Below are 12042 nucleotides of genomic sequence, written 5' to 3'. Positions count from 1 at the left end.
AGTCTGCAACCACCCCGAGGAGCCCGGGGTGGACTCCACTGGGTGTGATGAAGAGCTCATCTACCCAGACATGGGGAAAGGACTCCAGTTCTAAGATAAAAGGTATTTTGAGTGTTCATTCATGTCCAAATCAGAAATGTTAACAGAAACCGCTATCAGAGGCTGCCAAAGCCAGACGCCAGGCCATTTTCCTCCCCTTCAGGAAGGGACCAGACCAGACCAGAGACCAAGGTGTGGAGAAATCTTAGACTTGTCATCCAAATGACCCACCCCATCTGGAGGGACCCCAGCCTCCAGCAATCTTTGCTTAGGGCTTCCAGTTTAGCACCCAGCTGGGCCAGCTGAGACCCTCGTGAGGGTTTGATATTCCTGGGGGCCTGTTTTATCCAGAAAATGAAAGCTGCCCTCTCTTTATTCCTGCAGCCTCACCTCCAAGATCAGACTCCACCTCTAAAGTCTAAAATCCCCAAGAAGAAAAGATGAGTGTCCCAAGTGGATGACCCCATGCAGCCGGGACCCCAATGCAAAGACCTGCCGAGGTGGATGACAGGGCGACTCACGGGGCTCTCGGTAGATGCTGCCCACGTCCATCTGAAACCAAACAGAAGAGACACAGGTCACAGCCCTGCCAGCAGAGTGTTAAATAAAGTATGACACATGAAAATTAAAAGTCTGATGTGCTAAAAGTCATGTTCTCAAGAACATTTGGAGACATAAGAAAATGTTGGTCACCTGTTATTACATGGGGAAAAGGTGGAATGTATTTTGATCGAAGTTTGGTGAAGTATATCTATGAATAGAAAAGACAGAGCAAAAGAAATATACCGAATGGTAACTGTACCACCTCTGGGTGGTAGATGTGGGTGATTTTTATTTTTATTTTTTCCTATATTTTATAATTTTCTATAAAAAAAAAACCTACAGATTTTGACATGATGGTAGGGGAAGTTATGCATGTGTAGGGGCAGGGGGTATGTGGGAACTCTGTACCTTCCACTCAATTTTGCTGTGAACCTAAAATTGCTCTCAGAAACTACGAAGTTTTTTTTAAATCATGGGTTATTTTTATAATTAGGAAAAAAATCCTTTTTTAACCTAACCTTTGGGTTCTTACAATAAGATTAGAGACTCAAAACATAAGACCCCACTTAGTATAGAATGACTCAAGCTCAATCCATTTTTATAAAAAAAAAAATACTGCTTCTCCAGAAAAACAGATTCCATTTTCTATCTGTGACTGCTTCTCGGAGAAGGGGCCATATTTTATTTGGAAAGCAGAAGGAGGATCAAATAAACCTGTGCCCTTTATTTCCATTTGATAAATTCTTGAAGATTCAAAACTGAGAAAATCAATAAGAATGACATTAAAACACCATTTGTGAAGATCTCCAGTACCAGTTGCCTTTACGCTAATCTGTTAAACACATCCTATGCTATCAGTTCAAGGTCCTCTGCAGTGGACTGTTCATTTCTGCATGTCTGCGACAAATGAAGGGGCAGGATCACCCCACCCCACCCCCTGGACCACTCCCACATCTGGACCCACTCCACAACCCAGGTGAGCTCAGGGCACTGAGCACTGGAGTCACGCTGGCTCGAGATGGTCAGAATAAGGAAGAGAGCTGCCTAAACTCAGGTCCCACACTGTCTTCCCAAGATGTAAAGACAATTGTGAATTAAAAAGGAGAAGCTGAATTCCCCCTGTTGGAGAGAAGGGGGGCGATTTCCCTCTCCTCTCTTTTTGTCCGAACGTTTTCCTTAGGAAACTTGTCAATGTAAGTACTTTCCCTGACTCTTTTAAAATGCATCTTTTTAGAAGCCAGATAAGTGGTTCCTCAGCTTTAGGACCCAGGAGTGCCTTTCCCCAGGCTCTCCAATCTCCTGCAAGGGAAGAGGCTACCTTAACCAAATTGTAAAACTACCTCCCATGATAAAAATGCAAGTTTGCTTTCTGATTTTTCTTGTGATGGTCACCTCAATTACCAGGTAAAGTTAGGATGGACTATGTGTACTGAAGGTGCTATCCTGGCCACTAACTTGGGCATTAGTAATTGTTTATTGTCCATCTCAAGAACATGTGTGGAATGGGTTGTGTCTGCTTGGCTCTATAAAAGATTTCTTTCTGTCTTTGCAATCTCTTATCAGATGGCCCATAATACCATCATATTGGTTTAATGCTTATTCAGTAACAGAAGTGCTCTCTTTCTCTACTACCTTTGTGAAAAGGATTTCTGGGTTAGGAGAAGATCTCGTTTGGTTCTTATCATCATATTTTTCCCAACACAGACCAAGACGGATAGGTCTCTGAGCGCCAATCCTGCCCATCATCCACAGAGTTTCCTCTAATGTGGATAAATGAGAACTGATTGCTTTCAAAGAGAATAAAGCATTTACCCGGAACTCCCCGATGAGAGCATCTGTTCTGAGGGAACGGGAGTCCACCACCTGAAAGGAAAGACAAACTAAAACTCTGGTCCACAAGTAAACGTTGGCCCAGACAGGTCCCAGCCCAGCTGTTCCTCCTTCCCAAATAATAACAGCCCACACTCTTGACAGCACTGGCTCTATCCCAGAGATTATTCCAAGGATGCTTAACCCTCAGGAGAACCCCGCAAGTAGGTACTATTATCATTCCCATTCTCCAGATGAAGAAAAAGACACAGAGAGACCACTTGTACAGAATCACACGTCCTCTCCACAGTATAGGCAGGACTAGAAGCCAGACAGTTTGCCTCCAGAGCCCACACTTCTAACCACTCAACTATACTGCCTTTCAGAGGAAGCAGGGGTGATGGAAAGAGCTAAGGTCCAGTGAAGCAAAATCTTGGCCAGAAGCAGACATATAGACAAACAAAATAAGATAAAAATCAAAGGACCACAGTGCGAATGAGTCTGGTACCTGGGGAAGCTGGGCGGCATCAGGGTCTCCCCACTCTGCTGGCGCCTGCATCCAAGCCCTGAAGGCATCTTTGTGCCAGGCGGAATGGGAGGGGGGGAGGGCGAGACTGTGAGCTGCTCCCTGTCACCCAGGCTTGGCTTCTAAGCTTCTCACACACACACACGCACACAGAGCCCACACAGAGCCCCTGATGGCTAGCACGTACCGTGATGAAGATGGGCTCATTGAACAGCTCCGCGGGAGAGTCAAACACATTGAAGAAGAGAGTCTGTTGGTTCAGGGTGAGAGGGGGACAGATGAAGGCCCGCTGAGCCCAGGCCGGGAGGGGACGGCCACCGCCCAGCCTCCAGGCCTGGTCCACACAGCGAGGATACAGTGGGCTCAGCCCAGCACCAGGCTCTGGGAATTCAACCTCACGGAAGTGGTCCTCTCAAGGACAGGGTGGCCGGCCCCACGGATGGTGGGGGTGCGGAGCAGGGGGAGCCCTCTCTGCAGTTCCTCAGATAACCTCCTCAGGACCGGGCACTGCTCTCCACCCAATGCCAGGGCCATAGGCAAAACCTGAGTGAATTGCCAGGCGTCCCACCAAGGCGCTAGCCCTAACCCAGGGGCTCCCACCTCATTGAAGAAGGGGCTGTTTCCTTTGTGGATCCGCGTCCGCTTGGTCTGCCCAGCAGCGGTGACCTTGACCACAGGCTTGATGTTCACCCCTGGCAGCTGGCGTCCCTCGATCACCTGGACCCTGATCTGAAAGCCAGGGGAGACCGTGAGAGGAAGAAGTCAGGCATGCACCCCACCCCCACGTGAGAGTCAGCAATCTCAGGGACCACCCTCACAGCCAGCCTCCTGGGACAGGGATTAAAAAGGAACTAGGACGAACATTGTAAGAACAGTATTTTCCCACCAAGGTCCTTGGCATCTATAATATCCCACGGTGCCACATAAGAGCTGCCAGGCTGCCCCAAGTAAGCTGCCAGCAGTAAATTCCGGGGCTGGCCTGAGAATCCAGTCCCTCTTCAGTTCCTGCACAAGCCCCATCTCAGACCCCTCGATACTGCTGTTTTTGGGTGATTTGAATACTCCTCACTGACAATTCCCTTAGAGGTCAGAGCTACATAGTGATGCAACCCCACTTCATTCTTATATAGTACAAGATGCAAGACAGAATGTCTGACATTCTTAGAAGTGAGTTTTCTTCATTGAACTTTGGTAAATGAGGGTTTCAAGGACATCTGTGCTCCCAAAGTTATGCAAAATATTTAAGAATATTACGTTTTAAAGTATTAAAGCTTTCATGAAAAAATACAGTGTTTGTTGGTTCTAATTTCTAACCAGAAATTATTTATTTTAAAAATAAGCTGCTATAGGATATATTATCAATGGCAATGGGAAGAGGGAGTGAGTGATTTTTATTCTCTTCATTGTATTTTCCAAACTTTCTACTAAAAAATTATTTTTTTTTCATTTATTTATCACTTATTTGGCTTTACTGGGTCTTAACTGCGGCATGTGGGATCTAGTTCCCTGACCAGGGATCGAACTTGGGCCCTCTGCATTGGGAGTCTTAGGTACTGGACCACCAGGGAAGTCCCAAAAGTTTTTTTTTGTTTGTTTGTTTAAGGAGAAAACAATAACATGTCTTGTGAATAATAACAAATTATAATTTTGTCTCTCAGGCAATCATGAAAATGAAAGTATTAGTCACTCAGTATTGTTCAACTCTTTGTGACCGCATGGACTATAGCCCACCAGGCTCCTCCGTCCACGGGATTTCCTAGGCAAGAATAGTGGAGTGGACTGCCATTTCCTTCTCCAGGGTATCTTCCTGACCCAGGGATTGAATCAGGATCTCCTGCACTGCAGGCAGATTCTTCACTGTCTGAGCCATCAGGGAAGCAGGCAAACATTGTGGATTATAACTAAAATTTTTCTGAAATTACCACTATTTGGAACTGAAATATATTTTTATAACTCATTGCATTTAATAACTAAATATTGAAGTTTCCTGTGTTTAATTTTTAAAGTAGTTCTGAAGTTAGATATCACTTAATGCAATTACATCAAAATGGAAAATTCTGTAGAAAAGAAAAAGAACAAGAAAAGGACCCAAATTAAATGAGATAGATTTTTGGATAAAAATAAGTCAAAGGGTTAATTTTCATAGTTTTATTCTGTGATGAGCTTGAACAAATTCAAACTGCCCATGACCTTCAGAAAAATCATGACTATTAACAGGGGGAATGGATAGAGAAAAAAGGACAGGCAGAGCTTCTTAGATTTGGGGATCTTGTTTGAATGCAGATTGAGGCAGTGGGTCATGTTGAGTCATGCTCCCAGGTGACACCCATGCTGTTCGTCACTTTGAACAAGTATTCCCAGCCAGTATTCTGGCCTGGGAAATCCCGTGGACAGAGGAGCCAGACCACTGGCTAGGGGACGTCTGGCTGGGAAAACAGATAACAACTGTGGTGATGTTGGCACTCTGCAGTGAACGCCCGCCCTTTTTTTAAGAGTAAAACCAGGGAGGGGCTGGGCAGAGGCTTTTTCTAGAGGCCCCAAGACATGGCCTCCCCATCGAGCACATGCCCAGGACCCAGGGGAGCCAAACTCCCACCTTAGGGCCTACCCCACGGCTACACAGACAGGTTTTGTGCCTCAGAGGCTGCCTCTGGCTGAAGGAGACCGCGGTCACCTGGAAGTCCTGCGGTTTGTCTGACAGCAGCTTTCTGGGCGCAGGCGTGCTTTTCTTCCTTCTCCCCCCGGGGTGGTAGGGGGGAGGATGGGAAGGTGGTTTCTTCGGGGTGCTGGGGTCCCCCGGGCCCAGAGCCCCGCTCTGGTCCAGGAACGGCTCGGCCTCGTCTCCCGTGAGTCCTTGGTCTTCAGTGTCCTCCTCTCCTCCCGTGTCTGGAGGAGAGGGCAGCCATGAGGCTGGGTCCCTCTGGCCCCTGGGTCCCAGCTGATGGAAGATCGGCGGCCCAGCACCCACCTCCCCTGCCCCTCTTTCCCCACGGGTCAGCCAGGATGGATGAGGGAGAAGAAGAGCTTCCAACAGCTGAAACTTGAGGGTGGTCAGTCCAGTTAGCAGGCAGGAGGAGACAGAATGGCCCTGGCCCTCCCCACCATGACCTGCAGGAGGCGCCCTCCTGGCTGCCCCGTCCCGCTCTGGGGAGCTGACGGTGGCAGCAAGTGAGCTGGTTACAGGCGGGAGGGGCGGCACAGCCCGGCCCGCGTCTCACCCGTGGGGGCCAGCCACTTCTTTCCAGAGCATCTCGTGTCCACGGTGCTGTCACTGAGCAGGGACCAGGTCTCGGCCCGGCTCTGTCCCCGGCCTGGCACGTGGGCAGGGCACAGCCCCAGGAGGCGAGGAGGGCGCTGGTGAGGGGAGCCAGCCTGGGGCCCCCCACCCCCACCAGCCCTGCCCTCCCCACCTGCCCCTGCCCGACACAAGGCTCCAAACAGGGGCCCTGTCTGTCCGGACCGACTTCTCGCCACCTTAGGGGCAGGGCTGAGTGGCCAGAGCCTAACTTTGTCAGATCCACCTCAAAAGTGATCCCAGAACATTTGGGACCCTCGGTCTCTCCACTCTCGGTCACCAGGAGCACCCCCTTCTTCCTCCCTCAACCCCAGTCCGGAGGGATCACCCCACCTCTGAGCTCAGAGAGTGCCGAGTCCAACAAGAGGGGCCCCGCTCTGCCTCCCCAACCAGGAGACCCACATGGGCCCCGGGACAAGCTCAGGGCACACCCGGGATGGGCTCCCTTCACCAAGGGAGAAATGCTGGAATCTTTCCCAGGGGAAAGACCACCCCCCACCCCACCCCTGGCCCATCTGTACGCCTCCCGTTCACTCCAGCAGGCTGAACTGCCAGGCCTCCTGTCCCCCACTGACAAGCCAGCCACCCTGGGCTGGGCCCTCACTTCACAAGAGAAGTACGTCAAGGGCAACCTTGAGATAGCCAATTCAGTCTGCTCACTTTTCACAAATAATAACCTGTAGGCCCAGAGAGGGAGTGACTGGCCCAAAGTCACACAGCTACTTGGTGTCAAGGCAAGACGGGAACTCATCCCCTAACTTCAGCTCAGGACTCTCAGGGAAAGTCCAACTCTTCTGTCACATGTCATTGCTAAAGGCCTGCAGAGTGCTGGGCGGGGGGCGGGGGGGCACACGGCTCTGGGGAATCGGTGGGGCTCAGGCATCTCCTAGGATAGACCTCCTCCCCAACACAGGCCTGGCCTCTAAAATTCCCACCTCTCTGGCGCTGCAGAGGGCCGGGTACCCAGCGCCCACACAACACCTTCCTTGAACAGCCGGCGCTGGGAGGACGTCCTCATGCTAATCCTAGTGGCACCTAGGGGCATGCCTCCTGCTCCTTTATTTTGTAAGACAGAAGTCAGTTCTCCAGACTCCCCACCCACCCACGGCCTCCCTTCGCCAGGCCTGGGCAGCCCCCAATCTAGGAAGGCACCCCCTTCCCAGGCTCAGGTGCCACCACTAGGCTTATTCCCCCAGCCCTGCCAGGGTGAGGGTGGGCTCCTCACCAGCCACCATATCCATGTCAGGCAGAGTCGGGGAGGGTTCCAGAGGCGTTAAGGGTGGGAAGGTGGGCATGGCTCCAGGCAGCGGCGTGTAGGAAACCTGCAGGACCAGCGAGGCCTGGAACAGATGGAGGTGAGAGGGCAGCGGGTTAATGTGTTGGTCTCCGACCACCACCCTCCAGCATCCTTCCTGTTCCTTTATCCCTGTTCCTTTCCTCCAAACCAGGAATGCAGTCTGGTTTGCAAGAGGCGGCAGCAAAGCCACCCCCAGGGCCCATCAACATAGTCACATGGTTCGGAGCACTGAATCTGGAATCAAGTTCCACCACTCAGAAGCTGGGTGACTTTGGCAAGATCTGAAATGTCTCTGAGCCTCAGTTTCCTCATCTGTAAAATGGGGGTAGTGACGGCAATAGCACTTTCGGCATAGGGTCAAATGAGGATTAAATTAGTGAATTGAATGCCTAGCAAGCTTCTATAAACGAATCAGCGATTGAACTTCACCTGCAGGATTTTTCAACTCTCAGCTTAGGCCCATCTTCAGAAAAAAAAGCTCCCTTGGCCACTCTGCTCAGTTAAGGGTCTTCCCCTGATTCTCCACAGACAGCTCAGCATCTCTCTGCTCAGGCCCCAGATAGTACTGAAAGGATGAGGCCCTCTTTCCTCCCAGAAGCAACCCCCAGATGCTCTGGCTTTGACCAGTGAGGGGGGAGTGACCCATCACACCATTCACATGGATGGGGCAAGACTGCCTTGGGCTCCCACCCCATCCAAGCCCACCAGGAGACCTACACCCTTCAAAGGGTCTGAAGGAAAGGTACAGCCACAGCAGGTTCTCCAACCTTACTGCTCCCAGGCCAATGGAGGCCTGACCAAGTCTTCCCTGGTCCAGCAGGCCTCCTGGGGCAGCCTTTTAATCCATGAAAGTGAGAAAAACTCCAAAGCATGAAAGTTTCAAAAATTACAAAAAACTTAAAAAAAAATGTAAAAGAAAATAAATTGCATAATCCCACCATTATTCACATTTTGATATAATTCTCTCCAATCTTTTCAAATGAATAATGTTCAGCTCTGCTATACATCGAATATATTTTTTACTTCATATGAGACAATAAACATTTCCCCAAATTTTGATAAATCCTTTATAAACATAACTGTTAATGATACATAATATCTTCTGAGCAACTCAGTGTAATTCACTAGGCAGCTATCTCTGCTGAGTAATGTTAGGGATGCCCGGAAACCCTCGGAGCGAATCTTGGTCCTGAGATGGAAGGCACTCACAGTCCTGGGTGTATCCAGCTCCGGAGCTTGAACACTTTAGGCTGAGGCCTGGACTTGGGCAGCCAGGCTAAGGGAGGGCTGGGCGGGGGTGTGTGTGGTGGGTGAGGAAGGGTGCTCAGAGCACAGAGGAAGGAGGCTGGACCCAGGTCACCATCCCAGGAGACCTAGTAGGAGACCCAGCAAGGCAATGGAGACCCTTAAGTCCCAGATCCAAGGCACCGACCTAACGGCCGTGCAGGTTCCTGAATCGCCACCAGGTGTCGCCACTTGAGCTGCTAGCGCGCCCCCAACCCCAAGCTCTAGCTACATAGAGAACTCAGGCGGCCGCAGATAACCAGACCCGCCCACAGCCACGCCCATCTCCCTGAGACTCCAATTCAGGTCTGGGGTGGGCCTGGGAAGTTGCGTTTTTCTACACTTCATCCAAAGGCAATTTGGGCTCTTCGGAGCAGTAACGAATTCCAGGGTTAGGCCAGAGAAAGTAGATGACCCAGGAACATCCTTTTTGTGCCAGAAAACAAGGAAATATTCAAAGAACTATAGAAACATACCAAAAGGACACAGAAACCTTTTGACATGTTTTGCTATCAAGCGTTTCCACAGGCTAAATCTGGGACAATTTAAACATGAAAATAAATGATGATGGTAACAGACTAAACCTTTGAATAAAATAGGAATATATCAACCCATAGAGAAATAAATGAATAAATACGACAGGAGGACACTTTTCCTTATAGTGGAACGCCAGATGATTAATGCAGAAAAAAATCAACAATTGATTTAAGATATCACCATTTAGCAAGCATCAAAGCAATAATCCAACCAAGAAATAATAGTGAGTGTTAAACCTGCTGGATAAACATTAGATACAGAACAAAGTATTTAGAGTCACAAAGCACCTTCCCCCTTTCCCCAAATCCTTACTTATTAGAAAGGGGAATGGATGCATGATTGGTGGAGAAACCCAGCAAATGCCAGGTGATCAAATGATCCAGGGTAATCACACAGAAATGAAACAAATCAAAATCGTGCCACTCTAGGACATGATGGGAGCAGCACAGCATTGCAGTGTTCTATTCCTGCCAAAGATGAACAATCTAAATCTAATTGCAGGTGGATTCTTTACCAGTTGAGCCACAAGGGAAGTCCAAGAATACTAGAGTGGGTAGCCTATTCCTTCTCCAACGGATCTTCCTGACCCAGGAATTGAACTGGGATCTCCTGCATTGCAGGTGGATTCTTTACCAACTGAGCTATCAGGGAAGCCCAGTCAAGAGAAAACATCAGGCAAATATGAACAGGGGGACATTCTACAGGACAACTGGCCTGGACTCCCCAAAGTCTCGAGGTGACAAGGTTATAAAAGTCAGACTGAGGAATTCTCCCAGGGGGGTGGAGACTAAAAGAAATGGAAACGACTAACAACACATGATCCTTAATTGAATCCTTTTGTTATAAAGGGCACTGTTGATTAAGCTAATAAAACTTGAATGAGAATCTGTGGGTTCAATGGTAGTGTCATGTCAACATTAATTTCCTCATTTTGAAGGTTTCATTGTGGTTATGTAGGATAAAGTCCTTAATCAGAGAAAATACATACTAAATTCAGGATGAAGAGTCAGGAGATGGAATCAAATGGCTTAGAACAAAATATTCTCTCAACTACTCTTGCAGCTTTTTGCTGAATCTTACATTATGCTAAGATAGAAGGTTCTGAAAACCTGAGAAATTTTCTTCTGCTATAACCATGGGAATCTCATTTAGCAGAGATGAATGAAGCCCCCCTAACACGTGGTGGCTGAGGGCTTCTGACCCCAGCACCAGATTCCTTTGAAGAACACCCCTTCCCGTTTCTCAGGGCTCACCTTGCCCAGCCACCACCCTCACCACCCAGGGGCTTCCTGTGTATCATCTCTGTGCAGAAGTGGAACCATGTGAGTGTCACTGCTCCGCGCTGTGGGCTGGGTGCCATTAGCACCGAGGCTCAGGGAGGAACAGTAGCCTCTGAATCCCGAGACCATCCAAGTAACCCCTCCCCTCCTGGAGTTTCCTGAGCATCAGATCTCCACACTGGGAGCCCCCCACCAACCTCCTGAAGACTTAGCAACATGCCAGTGGCTCCAGGCACGTGAACAGACCTCGGGCACAAAGACAGTTCCATCTTTTACATGCCCATCAAGGAGCAACAGGAACATTCCTCACAGCTTCCAAGGATCTAGAGCCCAGGATCTAGAATAGATCTCACAGCAGGGGGCAAGATCCAGGGTCCACTGCTTCATGCCCAGGGCTGGTTAATTCTGGAGACCTCTAGCTCTATTAAGAGTTAAAGGAAATGGGGCCTGTCTGTGGGCCTCACTCAGGGTCAGGACCTCCCACCCTCACTGGGACATAATATCTCATAGCCTGTCTCCTTCTCCAGACATAACCAGAGCTGAGATTCTCTTTCTGTGGGATATATGTGAGCCGCATGCTCTCCCAGACAGTGACCTTGGCCCACAGCCCCCAGTAGGACCCGCTTTAAGGCCCTTGATATCAAGGCACTCGTCTGCCAGCCCCGTCCCTCAGCTCCTCCGCCCCAGAACCACCACGCGTGCATCCTGTCACAGGCCATTATCAGTCAGCCGTGTGTCCACCAAAGCGTGCTGCCCTGGAGCAGGTAACCTCAGTCACCCATATCCGCCATCTGGGGCTTGCAGTCAACAATACCACAGAATTCTGGAAGGTCCTGTCTGGCCCCCAGGCTAAGAGAGTCCAGGAAACCAGGACACCAGGAAAGGCAAAAAGACAGACAACCCCATCAGATCGTCCTGCAGGTTACCAGCCCCAACTCCCGGGTCCTTCGCCTGCCCTGCCATGGTCAGCCCCGCTGCTCACCACCTCCTTCCTGGGCCACAGCTCGCCAGCACTGAGCTTAGGTAGATCAACCCCGGACCCACCCAGCCCCACTGCTCCCAACACACCTCACGCGCCTGGATCACATTTACGGTTCCCTCAGACAACACCCAGAAGCTGGCAGGGGGGTCAGATGTGGTCCTGAGCTGAGGCAGGGGTGGTTGGCGGCATCTTCAGTCACTTGAAGGATACCCAGGGATTCACCGAAGCACCTCCGTGCTTGCTCCCAACACACAGGGCCCACCTGGCTCCCGGCCAGCGGTTTCCACGTGAAACCACTAGGTCTCCTTGCTCATCTCACCCAGCGGGCTTCCCTTTCTCATCAGACTCTAGCTTTTAAGGCTGAGGAGCTGCTGACATGGTTTTCATGGTGCATCACCCATGCCCTCAGTAAGCAGCTCTCGAAGCACGTTTGTGAGTATGTGCGTCCAG

General features: G+C 50.0%; 1 protein-coding gene across 23 annotated transcripts in view; it reads right to left on the bottom strand.

Moving 5' to 3' along the window:
• The window catches only part of DYSF (dysferlin), a 218481-nt gene that overhangs the window by 153933 nt on the left and 52506 nt on the right, over window positions 1-12042 (bottom strand). For 13 of the 23 annotated variants that reach the window (XM_065929506.1, XM_065929517.1, XM_065929515.1 and 10 more), the window contains exons 5-11: window positions 7438-7552; window positions 6136-6228; window positions 5592-5803; window positions 3518-3646; window positions 3105-3167; window positions 2395-2445; window positions 561-591 (exon numbers count right to left, since the gene is read on the bottom strand). In XM_065929506.1, the coding sequence (XP_065785578.1) occupies window positions 561-591; window positions 2395-2445; window positions 3105-3167; window positions 3518-3646; window positions 5592-5803; window positions 6136-6228; window positions 7438-7552 (694 nt within the window). The remainder of the gene's footprint in view (window positions 1-560; window positions 592-2394; window positions 2446-3104; window positions 3168-3517; window positions 3647-5591; window positions 5804-6135; window positions 6229-7437; window positions 7553-12042) is intronic. The other 10 variants (XM_065929513.1, XM_065929519.1, XM_065929526.1 and 7 more) reach the window with 1 other exon arrangement.

Source organism: Muntiacus reevesi, chromosome 3, assembly GCF_963930625.1.
Source record: "Muntiacus reevesi chromosome 3, mMunRee1.1, whole genome shotgun sequence".
NCBI lineage: Eukaryota > Metazoa > Chordata > Mammalia > Artiodactyla > Cervidae > Muntiacus > Muntiacus reevesi.
This window is presented reverse-complemented; position numbering and strand designations above follow the sequence as displayed.